Source organism: Pollachius pollachius (assembly GCF_949987615.1).
Source record: "Pollachius pollachius genome assembly, chromosome: 4".
NCBI classification, from domain to species: domain Eukaryota; kingdom Metazoa; phylum Chordata; class Actinopteri; order Gadiformes; family Gadidae; genus Pollachius; species Pollachius pollachius.
Window position 1 is genome coordinate 28,250,495 of NC_136937.1, and position 27,997 is coordinate 28,278,491.

The 27,997-nt window shown below is 43.8% G+C and overlaps 1 protein-coding gene and 1 long non-coding RNA gene across 6 annotated transcripts; one reads left to right on the forward strand and one right to left on the reverse strand.

The window, feature by feature from the left end:
• Positions 1-215: 215 nt before the first annotated feature.
• Positions 216-27,987, forward strand: LOC307074636 (uncharacterized protein; the record flags this gene model as incomplete). Of its 5 annotated transcripts, none has more annotated exons than XM_079734880.1 (14): positions 216-321; positions 6,538-6,623; positions 6,780-6,893; positions 6,957-7,091; positions 7,222-7,291; positions 9,327-9,555; positions 10,139-11,903; positions 14,408-14,578; positions 15,232-15,405; positions 22,809-22,982; positions 23,448-23,621; positions 24,375-24,548; positions 24,704-24,750; positions 26,289-27,986. In XM_079734880.1, 13 exons carry the CDS (start codon positions 6,544-6,546, stop codon positions 26,840-26,842), a joined length of 3,861 nt encoding a protein of 1,286 aa, XP_079591006.1. In that variant the 3' UTR covers positions 26,843-27,986. The 5 variants fall into 5 exon arrangements, with proteins under 5 accessions (XP_079591006.1, XP_079591007.1, XP_079591004.1 ...); XM_079734881.1 differs by having other exon boundaries at positions 6,783-6,893; XM_079734878.1 differs by lacking the exon at positions 216-321 and having other exon boundaries at positions 6,418-6,623; positions 6,783-6,893; positions 26,289-27,987.
• On the reverse strand, positions 3,369-5,713 carry LOC307074637. The gene is made up of 2 exons (XR_013811808.1): positions 5,603-5,713; positions 3,369-5,256 (listed from the first exon to the last, which is right to left on the reverse strand). It is a non-coding gene; the product is annotated as an uncharacterized lncRNA (long non-coding RNA).
• Positions 27,988-27,997: the final 10 nt, after the last annotated feature.

Below are 27,997 nucleotides of genomic sequence, written 5' to 3' on the forward strand. Positions count from 1 at the left end.
ATAGCATGAAAACGTCAACCATACAACCGATAATGAGACATTATAAACAAGCGTTCGCTTTTAAGCGCCACTGTTTACGTTTAGTGTCTGAAAGAGTTACTTGTTCCACAACAGCCACATAATGGTGTCCTCATTTGCTATCACAGAGAGGGGACGGTTCCTGTGAGGTATCCGAGGTTCTGATTGGCTGTCTGGATTTCTCAGCGTGTCAGGGTCAGCTTCTTGTCAGATTCCTCAAATTATCATTATCTTCCGCAGTCCCTTAATCTCCGTCCTTGCTCAAAATACACTTTGAATCATTTTCTTCACGGACAAGATAAGGTAGGACTACACTATTCACTATTCACTACATTTGTATTTTCTTTAGATTATTCTTACATTACAGTTATTCAATAATGGGAAATGTTTCTATAATTCTATTATTTCTTTTATGTTCAAGTTTTTTTTTTTACGTTTCCGAAAGCATAGGGTTAGCTATGCTGTAACAAGAACAGAAAATATATCCAGATGGACCTTAGGGGTTCTTGAGGCAAAAAGTTTGAGCGTGTGAGCCCCAGATAAAAAGTTGTACAACTTTTTGGCGAGGGAGGGGGTGTGGCCGTTCAGGTTTAACAGCGAAATTCGATGCCCTCTGTTGTAACAGTTGAAAACATGTTTACCTGGCTACTCCCGGTTTACATGTGTGTGCCCAATTTGACATTTCTCAGCTGTTGACGTTTGGGTGTGTGTGTGTGTGTGTTGACACACACACACACACACACACACACACACACACACACACACACACACACACACTTTGGATTGAAACACACACACACACACACACACACACACACACACACACACACACACACACTTTGGATTGAAACACACACACACACACACACACACACACACACACACACACACACTTTGGATTGAAACATTCTCTACATTCTCTTTATTTGTACCATGTGTTTTTTAAGTTAAGTTGTGGTAGTTAGTTGTATTTGTTTTAGCACAGTTAGAGTCTTCAAGTTGTGTTATATACACTGCATAAATCTGTAAAGGTACGGCCACACCAAACGCGTAACTCGCGTTAGGGGCGTCGAACATCGGCATTTTCGCATAGGGAACCATTGGTTTAGGCGCGTAGACGCGTTATATGCGTTAAAGCGGCGCGTTAGGGGCGTTAGACGCCCCTAACGCACTTAATGACGCACGTAATGACGCACGTAAACGTAATGACGCACGTGACGCACGTAAACGCACCAACGCACCGAGTTCAAAAAATTGAACTTTTAACGCGAGTAACGCGTGACGCTTGCACAGAAGCAAATGGCGGACATCTTACTCTTTATTCTGGGTGGAAATAGTAACATAGTTACGCCATTAAAAGTCTTTATGTAAACATTTTTAGCGAGAAATGTGCATTATACTTTCATAATGTTCGCTCGGTGAATGTGAAGGATGTTTGGTTTGATAGTTATGACAAGAAGGAACGCTCCATTCACTTGCATGGGCAGTGTCTTTGGTTGCTAAGCAACCTGAACGTCTTTGGCGGACAATAGAGGGTAGGTAAATAAACCGCACGCCAAGGTAAATAAAGCGCACGCCGCAGTACATCCCGAATATCTTCGTGGAAAATGGTAAATTATTGCCGTGTTTTTGGCTGTACCAATCGGTCAGACCGCGAAAAACATTTGGAGTATTACAGACTGCCAAAAGTTATAACTAATCAAGGAGAACAATGCCAAAAGTTGTCAGAGGAAAGGAGGCGCTTGTGGTTAGCGAAGCTGAACCAGGATCTACGTGGCAAAAATCTGGACAACGTCCGAATTTGTTCGGCCCATTTCTTGTCAGGTAAGTGACATGTTTTCATGTTGCATTATTGACTTAATATCTGATTAGGATCATATTTAATAGCCTGCTACAATAGCAACACAGTTCTTAAAATGTAGAGCTACAATGTGCTGTATTTCTCATTGTATTCCAGGTAAAAGGTCTGACCTTTATCAAAAGGATGACCCAGATTGGGTGCCATCTGTCGGAATGACAGGTCAGCAAAGGTCTCCTGAAAAAGCTGGGACATCATCACGCTACAGCCGTCGTGGGAATAGAACCCAGCAGAGACTGAGAGAAGCTGCTGCTGATGCTGCTGCTGGTGCTGGAGTTGCTGCAGAGACTGATGATTCTGAGACTGATGACCCTACTACAAGTGGTTATATCAGCAGCAATTTGTGCAGCAAAGAGACTCAAAGTGAATTGACTGGTGATTTAATTGAGGCTATGACCAGCGAACTTCAAAATCTTAGAACTGAAAACATCCAGTTGTGCTCTGATGTTGCACATTTGTCCACTACCTATGACCAAAGTGCATTTGTTGATAATGATGAAAAGGTTTTATTTCTCACTGGCCTACCTACATACCAGATACTGTTGGTACTCTTCACATTCCTTAGTCCCCACCTCCCTGTGAAGAAGTCACTTGATAAGTTTAAGCAGTTGATGCTGACACTGATGCGCCTTAGGCTTAATGTTTCCACGACCTTCCTGTCATATGCATTTAACATATCAATAGCCACTGCTTCTAGGATAGTCACTGATGTCATTGATGTCATGTTTATTCGTATGAAACCACTTATCATATGGCCAGAAAGAGAGCATTTACAAAAAACTATGCCAATGCAATTCAGGAAACATTTTGGGAAAAAATGTGCTGTTATTATTGACTGTTTTGAGGTTTTTATAGAACATCCGTCTAACCTTATAGCCAGAGCAGAAACATGGTCTTCCTACAAGCACCATAACACAGTTAAATTCTTGATTGGTATTACACCACAGGGCACAGTGTCTTACATTTCAAATGCATGGGGAGGAAGAGTCAGTTACAAATACCTAACTGAAAACTGTGGCTTTTTGGACAACATAGTTCCTGGTGATCCTGTCCTTGCTGACCGTGGCTTTAATATTCAAGCCACTTTGGGTTGTATAATGGCTCATGTAAAAATTCCAGCCTTCACTCGTGGAAAGTCACAGTTGGCTCCTGTTGACTTAGAAACCACAAGAAAAATTGCCCATGTCAGGATTCATGTTGAGCGTGTAATTGGTAGCGTGCGCCAGAAATATACCATCTTGGGGGGGATATTACCAATTGATTTCTTGATGTGCAAAGATAGTGATGGTTATTGTACCATTGATAAGATTGGACTTGTCTGTTGTGCTCTGGTGAACCTTTGCCCATCCATTGTTGATTTTGACTGAAGAATATTTTTATATGCACTTTGTCAATAAAAAGACTATATAGCCTAAAATTATTTATAAATGGTTGTTAATTTACAGTTTTTGTTAATGTATTGTTGTGGAAGAGAACACATCATAACACTATCATCAGAACACAGATTTATTAAAGGAAAACCACACAGTTATCAGAACAGATAGCTTATAAACTATACAGTACTATAAATTATAGTATATACAGTATACTATAGTGCGAACATAATTTTGTATGTAATTTGAGTTTTACAACTTTTTTTGTCAGTATAGCATTGCAAAATCTCACCAACTTGAAATCAAATGCTAAAAATATTTAAAGAACAGTTTCAAAAAAGGTACACGTTTCTAAATAAATTAAATATTGTTTTAACCAACATTAAAACAAAGTGACTGAAGTGCGTAACTTCACAACAGTCCACTAAAAAATAGTTTTGTTTTTTTACTTCAAAGGTTTCTTTCCCTTTTTTGGCTCAAACTTAGGTAGCTTTTGGCACTTTGGGCAATACCATTTTCCCTTTGGTGCAACCTTGACATTAATGCACGAGTAGTGAAACCACTTAATATGACATTTTGCATTGTCACACAAAATCATCTTTCCAAACTCAACCTGGCCACAGAAACACCAGGTTTCTTCTTGGCCACTGGCACTTGCAGCACAATCAGAGCCATGTGATTCAGCCGAGGTAGATACTCCAGGTTGCGAGGACACATTGGCCATGGTAGATGAAAGCCTTGTGTAAAACTTGCCAACTAACTCTGGCATAATGGCTGTGTCAAAAATATTCTTGCTTTTCTGGCATATTGTGTCCCAAAACTCTTCATCAAATAAAATGCACTCAACATGCAAATCCTTTTCTGTCCAAACAGCTAAATAGGCAGATTCCAGTTTGCACACCCCAAGTTGAGTTTGCACCTGGTAGAAATACTGGTGGTTTCGGTTAAGTGTCAGTTTCCCTTCACTGTCCTTCTCCAAATAGGATACACTGTCCAATATGTCACTTTTCACACAGAATGGACATTTCACTTCAATTACACTGACACCACAACAATCACAAGAAACAAGGCCATCGGGAGAAGCACCCAAGAATGGCACACTTGGATTTATGAAAAAACCTGTGTCGTGTACATTTTCATGAGATTCCTTATGTACATCTATAAACGCATCACGTGCAAATTTCTCATGATTACATCCCCAGGTAGTGGCTTTTGATGTGAATCTGTATGACTCAGGATAGCATACACTTTTGATTAAGCTCTGAGCTGGCTGTTTTGGATCAGTGCAACATGCAGTTTTCATTTTAGATGCTGTGATTGGACCAGCGCGAAATCTAAACCACAGTTTAGAGGAAGCTTGATCCCTTGTAGCGGCCTCAACTGCCTTTGCTTGCTCCTCTGAAACAGAAATTTCAACATCTTTGCATGTGGACAATAGCTCACTATAGTCCATGTGAACTGCTTCGTCTTTTCGCAATTCCGTCAACACAAGAGGTAAATTTTCTCCAATTGATTTTGGAACAAAACTGTCAGAGTAAGGCTCAATCAGGGACAAAATAGCAGACTTTGATCCAGTCGCGCTAAGAGCACTGAATAATGATGACAGTTCATCACTGGTTGGCTGTTGCGGTTTCCCAACTGTAACAGTAGAAGAAGTGGAAGTATCACTTGGGTCCTCAAGTGGCTGTCCAAGAGCAGCACATTTCATCCTGCCAGCTCTTTTACTTGAGACCTCTTGGTTACAGTGAAGTCAATCTTCCGGCATTCCCTGTATTCCACCTTAGACAGTGCAGTAGGTAACAGCCAATACGCCTTCTCTTGCGTCACTGTCTTTGAGTCCCTCAACTTCACTGTTTCTTCTATGAGAAACAATAATGCAGCAACATGTGTGCACGTCTCTCCGAGGCCAGCCATACACGTGCAGTGGGCTCCAAGTATCCGACCAGACTTCTCAGCGATTATCCAGGGTTCCAGGGGTGTTTCTCGGATTGATTGAGAATGGAGAACCTGAATAAAAGACATGACAACCAAATAAGTAAGAATAACAAAATAGTTTCTCACCGTTTCACTTTAAAAAAATGAATAACAGTTAGGCTTATCTGCATCACTTGTTCACAATGTGGCCACACAGGCCCCCAGAGGTTATAAACTCTGATAGTGATAAATGCACTATAAATAAAGTTGATAGTGTACAGTGTACATAGCAATCTAGACTGTGGTCTGTGGACTGCATATCAAACTGGGGGTCCTCGAAATGAAAAACGGTTGAGAATCACCTGGCTACACCTTGGGTATTGCAATGATATCATACAGTTATGGTTAGGTTGATTAAAGACATTATTGCATTACTTACTTTGGCCTTCGCAACACATCTGTCGTCGATGACTTGGTATTGAATCTCCCTCACCCATCCACACACCATCTGGTTATAGGCCTCCAAACTTTTGTACGCTTTAAGGTCTTCCGGTGTGTATGGGCTTGGCGAGAAAACCAGGTAGTTGACGATGTCAGGATAACAAACAGACGGAAGACTCTCCGGGTCGTCATTGATCCAAGACGAGGGAGCCAACTCGTAGGGATCTGCACCACCAATCAAATCTAACTTCCTCAAATATCGTGCTTTTTCGCCCGGTCCAAGTCCTTCCCTGTATGCCTTTGCATCTATAACGCCTTTTGCCGAGCTTTTCTTGGGTTTATGACCTTTATCCATCGCAGCGTTTTCGTTTATCCAGCGCAGAGTTTACATGCATTACAGCGCAGTGTTTACATCGAGTGCCTCCAACATGGCCGCGCATCCGGGTTACTGCCCAAGACGTGACGTCGGTGAAAACCCTCTATTTCTCTGCTGATCAACACTACGAATGCTGGAAACACACCAGACACACCATGTAAAGTTATTTAACCCGATTACTGTTATTTATATCTGAGATTAATTAATCTAACCCGACCTAAACTCTATCACGCACCCAAACACGGCGGCGTTTGGGTTTCCTACCTCGGACTCCTAAATACAGCGCAGCGTTGGTGGCTGCGTAGGCGCGTCAAACCATTTTTGTGACACCCAATGATCAAGCGGCAGGTTAGGCGCGTTACACGCGTTATCCAACGCGAGTAACGCGTTTGGTGTGGCCGTACCTTAAGTCTGTGGTTTAGTATTATGAAGTTACAATGGTCTACTCTTTCAAAGAGACACTACAGTGTCTCATCATAAGAGACATTTCAGTGTTGTCTAAAGTTCAAATGTCAAATAAAGTGATCAATGAGTTGTGTTTATGTCCGGGACTCCAGTCCACTATGAATGAGAAAGAGGAGGGGGGTCCTACTTCTGAAACCACTCTGTCTGGGGACCATGGCCACCAGAGCAAAGCTAAGAGGTAAGAAGAGGATTTCGAACTGTTTGGGAATGTTGTCCATCTCAGAGCGCAGCAGTAATATATCATGACACCATCATGATTCTGGGTAGAGGCAAAATACAATACAATCAATAAAATCTATCGAGCATCCATAAATCATGGTTGTTGTTTTTCTAGAAGAGTTCAGCAAGAGACACCCGAATCCCCTGGACCCAGCGGTGTCTCCGTGGAGAAGGACTGCTCCATGGCTAGACCTGTTGGATTAAATGAAGGACAACCCTTTAAGAAAAGGTGAGGATTTAGCCCAGAAATAATCAAATTAAACGACATCCACAAATTCTAACTTTGAAACAGTGTGTGTTTTTCTCGAAGAGTCAAGCAGGAGAGAGCAGACTCACCTGGACCCAGCTGTGACTCCTTGAATACTGATGGTTCTAGGAATCATCCTCTTCAATGTAAAGAAGAGGTCCGCTCCCCCGGAGAGGAGAGGTAGGGCTTAAGGGTTTAAGATAAAGACCAGCTGGTTGATAGCAAAATCGAATGATACCAATGTTTAGAAGTCAAGAAAAATACAATTGATCGTGTGTGTGTGTGTGTGTGTGTTTTTGTGTGTGAACAGACAACACCAGGAGAGGTCAAAGGTAACCAGTGCTCAGTGTTTACTGCAGCATCAAACAGAGCTGATCAAGGTTTGTAAATGTCCAAAAAGACATTTGACTTCAGCTATACACAAACATTCAATAGCATCTCTTATGGTGCTTCTAGTCTCCATGCTTTCTTCCTTAGACCAGTGGAATGTGCATCTAGGACAGATGGTTATAGTCATAAAAATAAATACTTACTAACAATACCAAGACAAGTTTAAAGAGTCTGCTTTTAACATGCAATTCACTTGAAACAACATAAATCAATTCCCTAAAGCTGTAGTGTGTAAGTAATGAGGTTCCTTGATAGCTTGACTTGTAGTAAAAAAAATAGTAAACTTCACAAAAGTTAATCGAATTCCTTCAAAGAACCATTCACCTAAAACAGTTTTTTTTAAGATGCATTCTCTCTAAAGCCGTTTGTTCGTTCTGGGCTTCTGTTGAAGCTAGCAGTGCAACTGCGGACCCACTCCATCTGTAAATATAAAGCATCATTCTAAGGTAACGAAAACACAACGATTCTTATTTTCAAGTGATTCAAAACAAATGAAAGATACTTATGAATATAATATTCCATTTCTGCCATGTCCATTCTGCTAGATGGCACTAAATTCTACACACTGCACATTTAAAGCCTCTGATAACCACTTCAAAAATAAATGATAAATAATATATGATGTTTTTTTCCCAACAAGTAGTATATGAGTTCCAGAAAACATGTTTTTGAAGCTGTTTTCTGGAAATAGCATTTAGGAAAAAAATCTTGCCTACCGCTATCCCCCTCTGTTTCAGTCCCTTCAGAAATGTGATGTTTCTGGTGTCAGCTTCAATGCAAATGAGCTGCTGCCCATTGCATACAAATTAGCTTTCCAGAGTGAACCGCTTTATGGAGGAGAAGTGATTGTTGCTGTTTGCGGACTCCCAGAGCTCTATATCTATACAATGTGATATAATATAGTATAATAATAATAATAATAATAATAATAATAATAATAATAATAATAAAGAAATAATAATAATATTATTATATTATATTATATTATATATAGGTATCTATATAATATAATATCTAATATCACAGCCAAAAGCTATGTGCGCCTCGGATGATATTATGAATCAGAACTGCGTCTGACATCTTGGTACTTCCACTACAAGTAAAGACTCATAGTTGGGGGTTCTCTGAAGTCCAGATTGAAGCGCGACATGGAGGAGAAAGGGATTGTACTCCCGGAGCGGCAGTCCGGCAGCTCCGCCGGACTCCCTGCCAGGCAGTCACATGGCAAACTGACAATTAGACATCTATTTTTTTATGGAATCTCCCTGCTTCTGAAATGCGCGAATATCTCCGCCCAGCGCTTGTCCGCTGGTCCACAAAATCGTATCTATGCTCTTATTGGAGGGGGGTGGGGAAGTGGGTGGTGACATTCAAATGTGCCTGCTTCCGACGTATGAGTCGGCACCGAAACTAAAAAAAGAAAAAAGAAAGAAAAAAGTCAGTGTGGGAGTGTCCGTGGCATGCTTGATTGACATCTACCTGTGCACGCCTCATTCCAATAGCTCCAGAGCCATTTAGAGATGATTTGGACAAAAATCACTGGACATACATAGCTCTCTTTTTCACCACCCGTTCAAGGTGGGACTGTTAGGCCTTTATTCCCGTACCTTTAATCCTCCTTGCTTTCTGTGTAAAATGAACAGAAGCGTTATGGAGGGGTTATTTATGTTCCGCAGTAACGGCTTGGCACCGCAACCGCCCACCTGTCTTCCCACAATGCCTTACCCCATGCGATAACATGCCCAATACATAATGAATTATCATTTATCTATTAATTTTGCATTGTATTATATTTAGGAAACACATACCCATAGTATTAGGATCAACTGCAGATCCTAGTGGGGACGTTTTAACGATGAACCCAAAGAGCTTACTACTGGAATTACCACAACTCTTGGACAATATTCCATAAATACAGCGGCCCTAACATTATTTCAAATGCTTTTGCTTTAGCACTTTCTTTGTGCTGATAAATAAAAAAAATAATTATGTCCCCAGTTAAGAGTGATGTTCATTCTGTTCCAGAGGGCTGAGGAGGATGCACACACATTTCTAGACAGGAGGCTGAAGAAGCTGTGGAGGGTACTTTTCCCAGATCACCCACAAGGCTCAGAGAGTCAGAGCGAAGAGGAGGAAGAGATGGATGTTAAGAGAAAGGAGCAGTGGAGGCGCGCCATAAAGGGAGTGGTAGACATCGCAAAGCTCTGCCTGATGGAGATGAACCAGGAGGAACTGGCCGACAAACTGTGGAGCGGTAAGAGGCTCTTATTTTTAGAACAGTAGATACTCTTATTTTGAAAAACAGGGACAAAGCACATTGTCTGCCATTCTGGAAAGGTGCAAACTGAACTTAAAAAGGTAAATATTTCTACAGCTATAACTTTCCCTGTGGAGTTATCTTTCCTATCGGAGGCTTAAAGTTTTGATCCAGATATGTAGGTTTGTTGTGGGGGGTATCAGGTTAAATGGTTTGATCCAGATATGAAGGGTTATTGAGGCTCTATAACAAACTGCAGATCCACAGCTGAATAGATCGAAGAGATGTATCAGTATCTTTTATTTCAGCATAGCAAGTCACTTCCCACTGATACACAACAATGATGAGCACTACTTAGCAAGTCATGGGTATAATTAAAAATGCAACTATCATTACACCAATCATATTGCTGTGCAAGTATTAAAATAATACAGAAATATTGTAATCATAACATGCAGTCCTACTCACGATCAGTTTCTCTCACCACAAGTGATGAAGCCATTTAATATCACGGACGTGATCATTTAACAGTAATTATTGAGATGCATCCATTAATGTCTTCTGTTGTTTTGTCATTTAGAAACTGTTGCTGTAGAGTGCCAAGGCAAAATCAAGTCTCATCTGAAGAAGGTGTCCGGGTGTGTGTTTGAGGGACAGTCAACAGGTCTGAATGACTTCTACATAGAGCTTTGCATCACAGAGACAGGCTTTGGAGAGGTCAACAAGGAGCATGAGGTCAGAATGATGGAAATAGCTTCCAGAAAACCAGCTGAGGAGGAAACACCAATCAAATGTGAAGACATCTTTAAACACTTACCTGGAAAAGATCCACCAATCAGAACAATAATGACAACTGGAGTGGCCGGCATTGGTAAAACCGTCTTAACACATAAGTTCACTCTGGACTGGGCTAAAGGCAAAACCAACCACGACATACACTTCACATTTCCCATCAGTTTCAGAGAGCTGAATTTACTGAAAGGGAAAGAGTTTAGTTTGCTAGAACTTCTGCATTACTTCTTTATTGAGACCAAAGAAGCAGGAATCTGCAGATATGACCTGTTCCAGGTTGTCTTCATCTTGGATGGTCTGGATGAGTGTCGACTTCCTCTGGACTTTCAGAACAACCCAATCTTGACTGATGTCACAGAGTCAGCCTCGGTAGATGTGCTGCTGACAAACCTCATCAGGGGCGACCTGCTTCCCTCCGCTCGCATTTGGATAACCACGCGCCCTGTGGCAGCCAATCAGATCCCTGCTGAGTGTGTTGACATGGTGACAGCGATGAGAGGGTTCACCGACCTGCAGAAGGAAGAGTACTTCAGGAAGAGATTTAAAAAGGAGATGCAAGCCAGCACAACCATCTCCCACATCATGACATCACGAAGCCTCCAAATCATGTGTAACAGCCCAGTCTGCTGTTGGATCACGGCTACAGTTCTGGAGCACTTCTTCAAAACATCCAAGAGTGGAGACGAGATGCCCAAGACCCTGACTGAGATTTATATCCAGTTCCTGAGGGTTCAATCCATCCAAGGCGACAGGAAGTTCATTGGAAGAGCTGGAACAAATCCACAGTGGAGTTCAGAGAGCAGGAAGATAATTGTATCTCTTGGAAAACTGGCTTTTAACCAGCTGAAGAAAGGCAACCTGATTTTCTACGAGGCAGACCTGGTAGAGTGTGGCATTGATATCCAAGCAGCCTCAGTGTACTCAGGATTGTTCACCCAGATCTTTAAGAAGGAGTGTGGTCTCTACCACGACAAGGTGTTCTGCTTTGTCCATCTGAGCATCCAGGAGTTTCTGGCTGCCCTATATGTCTTGCTGTCCTTCAACATAACTGGTGTCAATCTGCTCTCAGAAGTAGAAGGTCACTGGGGGGTTCCTTTCCTCCTTCTCTGCAAGAGTGCCTTGGACATGGCCTTACAGAGTAATAACGGACACCTGGACTTGTTCCTCCGCTTCATCCTTGGTCTCTCTCTGGAGACAAATCAGATTATCTTAGGAGGTCTGCTGGGAAAGACAGAAGGTAGTTTAAATATCGAAAAGCATACAGTGTTGTACATCAAGGAGAAGTTAGGTAATGATCTCTCTCCAGAGAAATGCATCAATCTGTTCCACTGTCTGAATGAGATGAACGACAATTCTCTAGTGGAGAAGATCCAACAGTGCCTGACAGGAGGACTTCCCACAAAATCGCTCTCCCTTGCTCAATGGTCAGCGCTGGCCTTCATCTTACTGTCATCAGAAGAGGAGCTGGAAGTGTTGGATCTGAAGAAATACACTGTTTCAGAGGAGGGTCTTCTGAGGCTGCTGCCAGTGGTCAAAGCCTCCAACACATGTCTGTAAGTGTACTTATAACATGTAATACAATGCACACAACGTAATATACACAATACTAGAATATTAAAGTTCTAATAATACACAAAACATCTCTTTAGGTGTTCTACCAACATGTATTATAATTAGGGTTGCAAAATTCTGGGAATTTTCAAAGTTGGAAACTTTCCATGGGAATTAACTGGAATTTATGGGAATTAGAATAGAATAGAAGTATTTGTCATTGTATTAAATACAGTGTATTTACACAACGAAATTAAGGTGCAGATCTTGTTCAGTGCTTAACGGTAATTTATGGGAATAAACGGGAATAAACCGGGAATTTACAAAATTGAAGGTTGGCTCTTAACAGGGGACTTAAAAATAGTTGGGGAAAATACATTTTAGCATAATCTTGACTAACACAACCAGATTTCATGCAAGTAAACTTGAATATCTATGCTAGCACACTGCTTAGTGCAGGGTTATTGAGACCACGCCCCCTACATGTACTGTGCATTCCTCCATCACAGGTGCACTGATGACTTCTAGAACCCTGGACCACACTTTTGAGCCCAGAGCATATTTAACTCAAAATTTATGTTTTTTTCTTCAATGAAAGACTAAAATCATTAGAACTTTTTAAAGTTCTACTTGCAAATAAATCTGCTAAAATGATGTTTTTCAAGTTTTTGTAGTCTTTTAATAGTTTCTTTATAGTGTTATTTTGCATGGCGTGTCTACTTATAACTAATATATATATGCTTGGATATGATACAGTTCGATTCAATTACCCTAAATTCCTAGTTAATTCCCATAATTTTCAGATTTTTAATATTTCCAAAATTTACTGGAAAGTTTCCGGAAATTTACCGGAAATTGTCCACCCCATTGCAACCCTAATTATAAAGTACACAGAACAACATAATGCTAGCATATTTAAGAAATAGAGATCAAGATATTGAAAAAACCCTCCCACCCTTTCTTCAACACAGAGATGTGATTCACACACCTGGGTTTCTCCCAGAAAAGTTGTGTGGCCCATTGGCAAGTGTATTTTTTTATTGGGACCCAGCTAGCCTTACCAGCAGCCCCCCACCCTATAGTTTCTGTGATAACAGAATCACAGACGGAATCGCAGAGTTGAGAATTAACGAAAGCTTTAGTACAGATTCCCTCTGGCCCTATTTAGTCAGTGCTAAAAGCTTACTGGAGATATAGCTGGGAGCGGTAAGAGGCTGGAAATTATAACTAAGTAATGTGTTAATATAAATAATTAATTTGTTTATAACAACTATAGCCAAGTCTTACAAATAATCAGACATTGTACAGTCTTGGAATGGTGTGTTTTCAACAACGACAATATAAATCAAATTAAAGTAAAGCTGGATATTTCAATCTGGACCTCAATGTTTTGGGTCTAAGGGTCTAATGACAGTGATGAGTATGAGTATTAGAGCGAGAACAGTGCAGCGTAATCTGTGGAAAATGGTCTGCAATGTTATCCTTTGTTTTTCCAAATGACAGGCTCAAATTATATGCTATCATTATGGAAAAGTAGCCGAACCAGACAAATCTCGCAAGCTTTTGCTCTGCAGATAAGGTCTGGCTCCCTTTCCACACAAAAAGATTTCTGCCCGGTACTAGAAAGACCGACCAATCAAAACCATTTATCTAATATTATATGAGGCTGGATAAATACGATGGCGGTTCAAGTCTCTCTCAAGGAGAAGTCTTGCTCTGAAATCTAGTTGTTGCAAGATATTTCCCTATTGTCATTACAATGTCAACTCTCCTTCACAAATCTTTAAGATAACAACGAGCTATGCTTTCTGTAGTCCAACACAACAAACTCTGCCCTATTCAGCCCTCACTCACATTTTCACCTTTCTTGTCCTGCAACAACTCTCACAAGACTTGGTTGGACACAATAACAAAACAGACCATGATCAAGCCAAATGTAAAGAAAAACTTTATATTTTCCTGTTGGGATCCACTCCATAATGTTAGAATGATAATGTTAGTTGTGTCAGCGGCAAAAACAAGAACTTTTAGAGGACATACATTGATGGGGCGCTATTGCCCCAGAGAATTACGTTGCAATTTGTGTTTTCGCTCAAGACTGGACAAATTAAAAAAATTGTTGTCCACTTTATTCAAACACAAAATTGGAGGGCTGCCGAGTTTGCAAGAAACTGGGGGAAACCCTGCACACCTGTGATTGACAGGCAACATGGATGCCCCCAAACAATCAGTCAAGAGATGCCCTGATTGGTCAGAATTTAGCCTGGAACGGTCTAAAAATTGACTCATATAGAGGCAGGCACGGTCACCTAGAAACAGATGTTCTGAAAAGACATTTCACTAATAGCTGACCGATGGCTATAGCAGTTCTAACAAATAACCCTCAAATGATAGCTCTTACAAATTATACCTCTTAATATTACATACAGCACCTTTAAACCAATAAAGCATTTCCATTGCATTCCATTAAATCAAATTGAATAATTCCTGTTTATTTTGTGTGAAGGCTGAATGTCTGTCAGCTGTCAGAGAAATGCTGTGGAACTCTGGCCTCAGTTCTCAGCTCAAACTGTAGGCTGAGGGAGCTGGATCTGAGTACCAATGATCTGCAGGATTCAGGAGTGAAGCTGCTCACTGCTGGACTGGGGAGTCCACACTGTACACTGGGAACACTCAGGTCAGTTTTACTCTAGTGCGAACTGTTACACCACAAAGTTCCATGTAAGAAGACATTTAAAACATGTCTTCTCGCTTGTCGGCTTGCTGACCCGCTTTAATTTGAAGCTCTGCCATAACTGAGTCGGCGTCGAACCAAGAGTGGATCCGAAAGCCACTGACTTCCTCCACCGAGCATTTTCTTGTATATATTTTTGATTTTTGAGTTATTTTAAATACTACCTGTGTTCAAACAAATTAAAATCTAATAAAATAGTCAAAAAACCTTGAAGAACATTTTTGAAATGTTACAGTGGAACTGGAAAGCATCAGGTTTGGGCAGTGCAACTTCTACATGGTTGGTTTTGTTATTTTATTCAATTCATGTTTTCACACATCATAGTATCTCCTGCGCCCACTGCAGTATCTTTGCGCTGCACACTTTGAATCACTTGCCTAATACATCCATGCTGCAACTTTCCATTAATAAATATCAACATAAACATAAAATATAATAATAGTGATGAATTCTCTCACGAGGCAAGGCAAACCTATTGCTAAAGCTAGCAAGCTTGTCACTTGTTTTGGGGGAGTGGCTTTGGAGGCCTGAAGGGAGTGATATGTGATAAATTATCTCAGAAAAGAATATTATATTCCTGTTTATTTTGTGTGAAGGCTGAAAGGCTGTCAGCTGTCAGAGAGATGCTGTCCAGCTCTGGCCACAGTCCTCAGCTCCAACTCCTCTAGTCTGAGAGAGCTGGACCTGAGTACCAATGATCTACAGGATACAGGAGTGAAGCTGCTCTCTGTTGGACTGGGGAGTCCACACTGTACACTGGAAACTTTAAGGTCAGTTTTACTCAATTTGCAAAAAGTTACATCAGTTTCGTACCAGAAGAAATTTAAAACCTATTAACTATCTCCTCCTTGACGTTATAAATTATGTTTAACTATTTAAGCAATAGCACTGTTGTGTGTGAAAGATTGACACGCACACGTGTTGCTTCAGAACGTACACTGCATTTCTTTACTTCAGACCATGTGTCGATCAACACTTCCTTGTTTTACAATGCGCGCGCATTACACGTCACGTCGCATCCCACAATAATCCCACAGTCTATTAAAGGAACCGTAACCACTATTTAGCAACATACAGCAAACCCATGTATCACAGTGTGACCATGTTATTAGAACATAACATTATTAGAACATAACATTTTCCTCCCCCCACGAAAAAGCAAACAGCATACCACCCCAACTAACAACCAACCCAAACATTTGTCAAGAAAACTGAACATCTAATCAAGATATCAAAATGTACTAGGCAAGAATCTGTGAAGACAACCGCTAGACTAAACATGGTAATTCGTTACATAGTCCTGCAAGGCAACAGGCCGAGCCCTGGCCCGCACCGGCCTCGGGTCCGGCACCACAACCTCCTGGCGTGGAGCTGCGGGGGGTGCAACCGGGGCCGGGGGTGGGCCCGGATCAGTGGCCATGTTGTAGGGGAATGGTGACTGGGCTCGTGCCGTGGCCAAGTGCTCAGAGAGGGGTGCCGGGACTTTCCTCAGCCTACTAGCATGCCACCGTGATCCGTCGTCGAGCAGAAATGTGGCGGGGCCAAGAAGGCGACTGATCTGTCTGGGTTGGGACCAGAACGAGGCCAACTTGTTGTGTCGCTGCGGCCGTCGAGCCCTGACCCAGTCTGAGACCTGAAGGGACGGTGGCCTCGCCCTGCACTTCTTGTCCACCCTTTCCCTTATCTCCTGCTGCCGTGCAGCAACAGTCTCTCGGATTCGGGCCAGGGACGGCATGGGAAAATCACTATTTGGTGCTCGGAGCCTGTGTAATGGCAGTCCCAATTCTCGTCCGAGCATCAGAAACTCTGGTGACGCAAGCGTGGTGGAGTGATGGCTTGCTCTGTAGTGCAGCAAGGTCTGGTTGAGTGCCTCCTCGAATGCACAGCCTTGGGCCAGGTGTGCACGAATCCCGTTCTTCAGTGTTGCATTAAAATGCTCTACTCCACCGTTGGCCTGTGGGTGGTAAAAAGCGGTTCGGATGTGCTTGACACTCCTGCTGGCAAGAAAGTCAGAGAACTCCGCAGACGTCATCTGCGGGCCATTATCTGTTGTTATGGCCCGAGGCACACCCCAGCGGGCAAAGAGGCCATCCAGTATCCGAACCATGACGTGCGACGTCACCGTCCCCACTGGCACAACCTCCGGCCACTTAGAGTGGAGGTCGTAAACGACCTCCAGGAAGCGCTGGTGGTGGGGAACACCACGGCCATGGATCTCCCCACAGATGTCCAGCTGTACATGTTCCCAGGGACGTGAAGGCCAGGGGAGCGGTTGCAGGGGAGGTGTTGAAGGGGGTCCGGTTTTCCCACTGAGGAGGCACGCTGAGCAGTCCTGGACCAGATGTTCAATATCGCGGTCGATGGCTGGCCACCACACCAACTCACGGCACCGCTGCTTGAGTTTCACGATTCCCAGGTGACCCTCATGTGCCATTGACAGGACACGTGCACGCAAAGTGTTTGGGACGACGGTGCAGAGCCCCCTCGAGACACACGTGTCTGCCCAGCAGGAGAGCTCATCTTTCACCCGAGCAAACGGTTTCAACTCTTCCGGGATGTGGGACGGCCAGCCGTTTCTGATGTACGTGCACAGCTTGGATAGCATCGGGTCTCGTCCTGATTCAGTGTTCAGTTCCTCCAGTGTGACTACTGGCTGCAATGGTGCATAGAGCGCTTGGATGAGAGCTGGTTCTTCATCGTGTGATGGTACAGAAGGGTTTGGGGCTGCCATGGAGCGAGAAAGGAGATCTGCCACCACTTTTTTCCTGCCCGGCGTGAAGATGAGGTCATAGTGGTACTGGCGGAGGCGTTCCGCCCAGCGATGGAGTCGGAGAGGCTTGTGTCCCGAACCTGACGTGGAGAGCACCGTTGTGAGGGCCTGGTGGTCCGTCCTGATGGTGAAATGACGGCCATAGACATACATGTGCCACCTCTCGCACGCCCACACACAGGCCAATGCTTCACGTTCACCCACGGAGTACCGCTGCTCAGTGGGTGTCAGGGCCCGAGATGCGAAGGCGATTGGCCTCTCCGTGCCGTCATGAAGCTGCGACAGGACAGCTCCAACTGCAGCAGTGGAGGCGTCGCAGGTGATGAAGGTTGGGCTCGAGAGGCTGAAATGGGCGAGGACTGGAGGTGAGGTTAATTGTTTTTTCAGCATGAAAAATGACTCAGAGCACTGTGGTGACCAAGCCCACGGCTCCTCCTTCTTCAGGAGCTGCCGGAGGGGTGCTGTCGTTTGTGAGTAGTTGGGCAGGAAACGCAAATAATAAGCCGTCATTCCTAGGAACGATGCAACCTGTGTGATGGAGGTTGGTTCAGGGATGCGTTGTATTGCGTCAACGTTGGAGGAGAGAGGTGCAATGCCATCAGCTGAGAGGCGGAATCCAATAAAGTCCACAGTCGGTACTGAGAAGAGACATTTCTCCCCGTTCAGTGTCAGGTGATGTTTGGTGAGGGCCACAAACACTCTGTGTAAGCGGGCATCGTGGGTGGCTTGGTCTGGCCCATGCACCACAATGTCGTCCGGGTAAACTGCTGTCCCCGGGACCTCAGCGAGAATTGTAGACATGACCTTTTGGAAGCAGCTGGGGGCAGAGCTAAGACCAAACGGCATGCGTGTGTACCTGAACACCCCAGCGTGTGTCACAAATGCTGTCAGGTCCCGGCTGGCCGGGTGAAGGGGAACTTGCAGGTAGCCCAACTTTGTGAAGACCGTTGATCCATGGAAAAGAGAGGTGAGCTCCCCAGCTGTAGGTAAAGGATATTTGTCTGGAATGACAGCTTTGTTGACCTGTCGCAGATCCACACAGACCCGGAGGCCCCCTGACTTTTTCTGTGCGACCACCAGGTTTGAGATCCAAGGTGCTGCATTTATTGGCTCGATGATGCCCTCTTCTAGCAGGGAGGTGAGCTCTGCAGTGACGCCCTCCCGGAAGGTGAGTGGCAGGCGCCTGAGGGGCTGCATAACTGGTGTCACGGCAGGGTCAACCAGGGGCCGATGAGTGAATGCTGTCAAGCGGCCCAGGCCGTCGAACAGCGCTGGCCACTGCTGGTGCATCGTTGGGAAGACCTGCATTATAGCTCTTCCACTATTGTCCATCAGAGAGAAGCCCAGTGCAATGAAGAGATCGAGGCCAAGAAGGTTGGTTCCCCGCTGTGCCACATGAAAAGGGAAGGAGGGAAGATGTATCGTACCATAGCGGACAGGCAGGTCAATTGTGCCCGCAAGCTCGATGGCAGAATTTGCATATCCCCGCAGGCTTGTGGATGGGGGTCCCAGTGGCATGCGGGAAAAGAATTTCCTGTATGTGGCCAAATTGAGGAGCGACGCTGCAGCCGCAGTGTCCAGGATGAGTGGCACGCTTACCTCCCCCAGCCGCACTGTGCAAGTTTTGAATGATACTCGTGTAGAACGGATATTACTAATTTCTGTGTATCCGGAAGTGGACTGAGGAAGCCTGTGCTGCCGTGCTTCATTGGTTGGAGCTGAACGACAGACTTTAGCAAAGTGGTTTAATCTAGAACAGTTTCTGCAAACCTGTCCACGGGCAGGGCACTGTGATGCTCTTGTAGCATGAGAACTGGATCCACAGTTGCCGCAATTGCGTCTGGAGCCCACAGTGGGGCGCTGTCTATTCATTTGTTGCACAGGCAGGCTGTCACCGCTATCAGTGGGCGGGAAAAACTGTGACGTTTCTGTGCGCTGCAGCTGTTGCGCTAACGCTGTGTGGTGAGCAGGGCTGGTCAGCAGAGTAGAGCATTCTAGAGCACATTCCACTTGCAACGCTATTTTGATTGCATCAGTCAGTGACAAATCATCAGGTTCCATAAGCAGTTTTTCCCGTGTCTTGTCACATGACGTGCCTTCTATCAGCTGGTCTCTGATCATTTGGTCATGCAATGCTCCATACTCACAGGCTCGTGCCAGCTCACGTAGGTCAGCTACAAAAGTCTGTATATGGACTCGCCGGGTCGTTGGTGGCGCTTCCTGAGTCTGTACCGCCGTATCAGGACACGTTGTTTCCCAGAGAAATGGTCCGTCAGCAGCTTGACTGTATCCTCGAAAGCTGTTGCTGAGCCGAGCGCTCCAAGAACACGCTGGCCCTCGGTACCGAGGCAGTGGACGAGGATAGCGGTCTTTCGCTTGTCGGGAAGCTCGTCGTCGGAGAATCCGAGCGCATCAACATAGGCATTAAAACCTGTCAGCCACCGTGTCCATGGCACTGCGGGTTCCCCGGGTACCGCGAGAAACACTTCGGGTGGGGGAAGGCTAAATCCAGCCATCCTTGTCGCCAAATGTTGTGTGTGAAAGATTGACACGCACACGTGTTGCTTCAGAACGTACACTGCATTTCTTTACTTCAGACCATGTGTCGATCAACACTTCCTTGTTTTACAATGCGCGCGCATTACACGTCACGTCGCATCCCACAATAATCCCACAGTCTCTTAAAGGAACCGTAACCACTATTTAGCAACATACAGCAAACCCATGTATCACAGTGTGACCATGTTATTAGAACATAACATTATTAGAACATAACAAGCACACGAGAGGGAGTGCTATTGTAATGAATAGCAGCACGGCTTTGATTCGGTCGTAGGTACGAGGCCGTAGGCAGGATGCCGAAGATAATCACAGCCGTATACATTATGATTTTTTTGTTTATTTAATGATTTATTTGGCTCCGACAACACAAATAGATCCGCAACTGGACTGTCGATAGACGGTCTTCTTAACGGACTGAATGTCGATGTTTCTAATTTTGAGATTTAGCCAAGTCTGAAAGCAGTTCAAATGTTGTGTGCCGTAAGCAGTGTTTGTAATAACGCTGTTTAAAAGAACGGCGTTAGGTAATGCCGTTATCTTTTCAGCAACGGGGTAATCGAACTAATTACTGTTTCCGTCGTTACAACGCCGGTACCGTTACTGTACGTTCAATGCGGTGCGTTACTGTGAATTGATTGAATAAACTGCGTAATCCGAACGCACCCCTGGCTCCAAGCACAAACTGCTAGTTAGGAGACCGGGTGGGTTAACAACGAGATAAGCGTGTTAGTAGTGTATAGTGTTTTTACACACAAGCCAGGAAACGCGCGCCACACATACGCACACGTACACACCAAACAGATTTGATGAAGAAGCAGAAATGGCGAGTCCGGAGCAATCCGATGAAAGTTGGCATTTTCTGTAGTATTCGGCAGATGTTCCAAAGCCTTTGCAACTAAGCAAATTAAAATTCAGTTGGAAGTATATCAGGGCCTTGAACTGCCAGTTCAACCATTTAACACATTAAGGTCAAGTGAAAACTCAGAAAGAATCCAAATTCTTTGACATATAGCAACTTTATTTTTATACAGTAACGCAAATAGTTACTTCCCCTCGTAATTAGTTAGTAATTCGGATACTAACTCAGTTAATTTTTGGAACAAGTAGTGAGTAACTATAACTTATTACTTTTAGTAATGTTCCCAACACTGGCCATAAGGTACGGCCACACTGAACGCGTTAAGCGTGTAGGATTACGCGCGTAACCTGCCGCTTGATCATTGTGTGTCACAAAAATGGTTCAACGCGCCTAACGCGCCTTACGCGCCTATGCAGCTAGATGAGCCCTCCCAAAACTTATTTTCCCCTGTTACTTTTCTTTTGCCCCATAAACATGGCTGAGATCACCACCATCGCTGCGCTGTATTTGTTGTGGGAGCTCGAGGAGAGTAGGAAACCCAAACGCCGTCGTGTTTGGGTGCATGACATTCAACGTAGGCGCTCACAGCTGGGTGAGTTTCACCACCTCCTCCAGGAACTCCGCCTGGATGACGGCCGGTTCCAGCGGTATTTTCGGTTGACTGGGGCCATGTTCGATGACCTGCTAGCCCGGGTTAGTGCCAGGATCTCCCGTCAGGACACCAACTACAGGCACGCGCTGCGGACCTGCGGAGCGCCTGTCCTCCGTCTCTCTGCCAGTGACGTCGGGTCAAGCGCAACTCTGATTGGCTATCGCGACTAAGTGTCACTCGTAGGAGCGTGAAAAGTTAAATTTTTTGAACTCCGCGCGTAGGTGCGTTGGGCGCGTTATTTACGTGCGTAAAACGCGTCCAACGCGGCTAACGCACTGCTTTAGCGCGTGCAACGCATCTACGCGCCTAAACCAATGGTTCCTTATGCAAAAATGCGATTTTCTACGCCTCTAACGCGCGTAACGCGTTCAGTGTGGCCGTACCTATACAGTATTAGCTTCATTTTTACTCTTCTCTAATTTGTCGAGGTTGGCTGATGTCATATGAGCACACCTGGAGGTTTGCGCTGAAGTATCCAGGCTTATTTCCTTCCCTTCGTCCTCATCTGATGACCATTCATAATTTAACTCAAATGTTATTTCTGGATAAATGTTCATCTTTGCGGTGCAAAGTTTGTTGGAATCTAAATTACATAAAGACCGTTAATAATATTAACGGTTATTAAAACACCTGTAAAGCGGAGTGATCCATGTATAGTTCTGAGCCACAGTGCTGTTTTACTCTATATCAGCACACAGAAGTGTGGCAGCCCGTCTCCCCAAGTGTCAGATACCCGGTAGGAATCACACGGTGAGCAAGGGTTAAAGCCGCAGTCGGCGTTTATTTCACAAGAATAATTAGTCGGCATCCTCGTGCTAGGGTCTCCGGGAGCCTCTAGTTCCCCGGCGTGGTGCGGAATCCCTCCGTGTCGCTTTGCCGTTCGCCCGGCCTGGTGCTTACTCCCTCCGTGTCGCTCGCTCCGTGGGGCGGACTCCCCCCGTGTCACTCTCCCGGTTCGGCCGGTCTGGTGCTTCTTTTATGCCGGCTCCTGGTCCTTTCCCTTCCTCCGGCCAGGTGTCCCCGATCACGCTGATTGGGGGGAGAGACGTGGTGCTCTCTGTCGCCGGCTGGAGGGTGGCGACGGTAAACCAAGTCTACTGCGTGTCCTCGGACCCGCCCGGTCCGAGGTCCAGCGGCGGGATGCCACAGTAGTCAGACAGTGAGGTGGAGTTTGGAGTTGTTAGTTGTTAGTTAGTTGCTTGTTCCACAGTCTCCCTCTTACTCTTAACATCATTCATTACTATTCAAAATATGAAAATTTGTACATTTTCAATTCTCAGAAAATATTTCAACAGGGTTACTAACATATTCCTCTTTATTTTGTGTGAAGGCTGAATGGCTGTCATCTCACAGAGAAATGCTGTGAAGCTCTGGCCTCAGTCTTCAGCTCCAACTCCTCTAGTCTGAGAGAGCTGGACCTGAGTACCAATGACCTGCAGGATTCAGGAGTGAAGCTGCTCTCTGCTGGACTGGGGAGTTCACACTGTACACTGGAAACACTCAGGTCAGTTTTACTCAATGTGAAAACAGTTACACCACAAGTTTCCATCTAAGAAGACATTTAAAACCTCTTAACTACAACCCCCTTGTTGGAGAATGTCCTCCAAAATGACGTCTAAATATTTCAGCTTATAACTCACTACCTGGGATAAGCCCATCCATGAGACTGGAATGATTGGAAATGTGAGACCTTGTGGTTCAGGTGGATATTCTAATACAGTTGTTCTCACTTTCTTTTGTTAGATCTCCCCTTTAACAACATTATTTTATTGGAGCCCCCTATGTTTAAAAAAAACAACATTCATATCCATAAAAGTTCATTGATAGAAAGGATAAAGTAATGCTCCTTCGCACCTCTCAGAAATGTCACCATGATGAATGATGTACAAGTTGTTTGTCATGGTGGCACAGGTGCTTCCACCCACTCAAACAACCATTCTTAACATTTTCCTCTTTATTGTGTGTAAAGGCTGAATGGCTGTCATCTGTCAGAGAGATGCTGTGAAGCTCTGGCCTCAGTTCTCAGCTCCAACTCCTCTAGTCTTCTAGAGTTGGATCTGAGTACCAATGACCTGCAGGATTCAGGAGTGAAGCTGCTCTCTGTTGGACTGGGGAGTCCACACTGTACACTGGAAACTCTCAGGTCAGTTTATAATTATTATAACAACCTCTTCTTAAAATGTTGTCTTTTTTTAATTTTGATTAATATTGATTGCCAACTAAACAACCTAAACATTTAAAGATGTAATTTATGAACTTTTGGAGGATTAGTTTGGGATCCAAAGCATTACTATTGTACTTTTTCCCCTATTGACTAAACATTCCCTGGTATTACACAATGTTTGAACTTGTGAATAAACGGTTTTAGTGTACTAAAAAGAGTTTACTTCAATTTTATTTAATTTTAGTTATAATTATTGAGAAAGGAGCATTTGTGTCAAAGCAAAGGATCGGCTGTGATAATGTCATCTCTATTGTACACTACAGTGTAATGTAGCATTAAGTACTGTATACTGTTTAGTATACTTTAGCATACTTTAGCATCTCAGAATTATTACCTAGGAAGGGCTGCAGAAGTCCCAGCTTTATCTCACAGACATCACCTAATGATTTTAGCAAATGGCCCTTAGTAGTAAACTTGTATTTATCCAAGTTGATAAATGGAGCTCCAAACATTTGTTATGACACAGGCATTTTGTCGCCAATACAACAATTCAGTTTACAGCTTTGTCTCAATAAAGTTGAAGTTGAGTAAATGTTATCATCTTTAGCTTTATACAAACTGATCTCTTTGGGATAGAATAAATAGTTTGTGTGTGTGTGTGTGTGTGTGTGTGTGTGTGTGTGTGTGTGTGTGTGTGTGTGTGTGTGTGTGTGTGTGTGTGTGTGTGTGTAGGTTGTCTGGCTGTCTGGTCACACAGGAAGGCTGTGCTTCTGTGGCCTCAGCTCTGAGCTCCAACCCCTCCCATCTGAGAGTGCTGGACCTGAGCTACAATCACTCAGGAGACTCAGGAGTTATGCTGCTCTCTGCTGGACTGGAGGATCCACAATGGAGACTGAAGACTCTAAGGTATTTAGAGGACAGCTCACCACTCAGCTACAATGGCTCCTTCAAGGATTCAAGCCCCTGATGGATCAAGTGGTTTTAAAAAGAAAGGAGTTAGCAGATTATGAATGTTTCCATGTTTAAAGACTTCATACTACTCTCACTTTATTTACCCCCAGTGTGGAGCATGATGGAGTGGGGAGGCTGAAACCAGCTCTAAAGAAGTGTAAGTGTCTGTATAGTTTGATTAATCGCAAGACCCACTAACTATTGACATGGAAAGTCCATCAACACAGCAGTAGGTGATGTCCGTTCTTTCAAATCCTACCTGGAATAGAGGTGATGGTTGATATCCTGTGTGTTCCTCAAACTTTTGATAACCAGACTATCTGTTGATTAATCCTCAACCAACTAGTGATACTACAACAACCTGCTGATAACCAGTTTATCTTTTGATGAACCAACTAGAGATACTAGTACAGTGGGTTCTAGTACGATCTTTTCCAGCTAAAAGTACAACACCGTTCGTTTTATTTTGAGTTCTATTTGTCTTTAATCTTACAGAATTTAATCACAGACACAGACACGCAGTTCAACTCACTGCTGTTGCTTTGCTGGAACTCTCCAACTGCCTGTGTTACATTCAACATATTCCCCAATTATACATTCGACATAAAGTTCCTCTTAAAGGGATAGTACTTCTCAGTACATGAAAATGTTATCAACACAAACGATCTGCCATATGAAAGCTGAGACTCAAAGGAGTCCAAATGTATAAGTCGCATTATTTTGTGAGGTTATTTCGACGAACTAGATGTGAAGGAACAAGGTGAACGCTTTTCCTGCTTCAGCTTCAAGACCGTAGTCGGGAAGCGCAGGGGAGATCCTCTATTCTCCAGGAGATCCTTAGTCACTCCGGAGCTAAACCCTCTCCGTTCCATCTGTCCACTGGCAACAAGACAGGGGAAACTTCTCTGTGATGCTGGCGCTCTTGCTTAGCTGCAAAAAACTGTACATTAACGTATGCTGCATTAACAACTTGAACGCCCTTCTCTGTTCTTCCCATTAATTGCTCTCCGTTCTCTCGCTTCACCACCCACTCCACACACATACTACGCACTGGCTCCGCGATTCTCTTAAAGAGATACGCTACTCTTGCAACAAAGGTCAATGACATACTTTCCAAGTTACTACCCCCCCCCCCACACACACACACACACACCACACACACACACACACACACACACACACACACACACACACACACACACACACACACACACACACACACACACACACACACACACTATAAGAACAGCTCAGCTATTCTATATTTTATCTCAAATGTATTCAAACTTGATCACATTAACTCTTCACTTTATTTCTTCCAACCCATTTACACTTTTTTAAACGGTGGGAATCTTTACATTGTTTACTCCATTTAGACTGTTCAAATCCCTTCACTTGATTTAAGCCTTTTAACGTTTCTTAATGTCTATGTGGATCTTTGTGGCTTTACTAAAACATATTTTCAACCTCACTTTGCACTACAACAATCACCACATTTTCTGCAGGAAATGCATTTTCTATTTCATATTATTACACTAATAGTAAGCCAAACATTTGCTTTGCGGTAAATATATAAATACTAAATATTAATACATTACTTCCACATTATTGAAATGACTTTATGAATGCTGACATTTTTTAATCAGTGTTTTTCTGTGTCTATAGCAGCCTAATCATTTATTGTTCTCTCGTCAGATGCCTGTGAACTCACACTGGACCCAAACACAGCCTACAAAAATCTCTCTCTGTCTGAGGACAACAGAAATGTGACGCTGGTTCGAGAGGAGCAGTCATATCTTGATCACCCACTGAGATTTGACTCCCAGAACCAGGTGTTGTGTAGAGAGGTTCTGACTGGCCGCTGTTACTGGGAGGTAGAGAGGGAAGGTGATGTTTATATAGGAGTGGCATACAAAGGAATCACAAGGAAAAGTTGTAATCCTGAAGGCTGGCTTGGCGATGACAACAAATCCTGGAGTCTTTTTTGTTATGATGGTGGTTACACTGCCCGGTACAACGGTAGTACAACAGACATACATCTCCCCCCCTCTGGCTCTAACAGGGTAGGAGTGTATCTAGACCGGCCTGCTGGCACTCTGTCCTACTACAGAGTGTCCCCAGATGTAGAAGGGTCCTCAGACACACTGACACACATCCACACCTTCCAGTCCGCATTCACCCAGGAGGACCTCCTCCCTGCGTTTGGGTTATGGGGATTTGGTACCTCAGTGTCTCTGTGTCGGATATAGCTGCACATACATACACATGTGCATATACACACACACATACACACACACACACACACACGCGTATATATACAGACACACAGGTTTGTATGCAGGTAATAAAGCAGAAGGTCATGAGTGTCTCTTGGCTGTTCATTGCTTAGCCATCTCTGTGTTCGCACAGCGTTGGAATACGTTGCGGCATGGTGAGATTAAAGGGGGACTGGCCGGTTGAGTGTGGGGGTGTTTTCTAATCTGATAAAGCGTTTGTTGTGGAGATGACCAGTTGTTATCTGGATGCATGTCTGGTATATCCACATCTGGACACATGGATGTACATGTTTTGCATTGTGTTGTTCTAGTAGCAGCTGTTTATGCTCTTAGGAGTCAACTTGGAGATTGTAAATACAGTCTTTAATACATTAACTCAACAATACTCCAATCTCTTCTGAAAGTCTAGCATGGTGAACTGTGAGAGCAGGTGACTCCTAAGATCCTCCAAAGGGTTAGCCTAGCAGGTTTCACAGGGATTCATTTTCATATAAAAATGTAGTTTTAATCTTGATGTGATTATTTGTATTGTACTTCACCACAATATTTTGGATAGAGTACTTCATTATAACATTTTCAAACTAAGTGCTCTGATATTTTCAATTTTTGATAAGCTTGTATAACCTGATTTAAAGCTGATTTAATTATATATTCATAAATGGAAGTGGTCAATTGGAATAGGTGATGATGTTTCGGTTGTGAATGATTTTAAACTGAATATTGATTCCTTGTGTTCTGTTGGGAGCCACACGGCAGCAGAACATGTTCAGTTATTAAAGATATGTGCGCACCTGTTAATGATTTGTAGTGACTGCTACTTAAATTGTTATCATTTTGTTTATTGTGTACACATAAGGGACAATATATACTCTGTTGCATTTGTTAATAAAGCATAATGATAATTAACACATCAGTGGAACCAACTAAATCTTCTTGTGTGTTCATCCGCTGAATCTTCCCTTTGGTTCAGTAGGAATCCTCCAAGCTGAGCAGATTCATTCTCCAGAGTTCTCTGTTGGTTATCCTAGCAGCACACCTGTCTCCTTCCAGCCCCATGGTTGGATCCCAGCTGGACTGTATGGTGTCCCCCGTGAGGTCGGATGCGTTATCAGTCCCTCCCACAGGCTC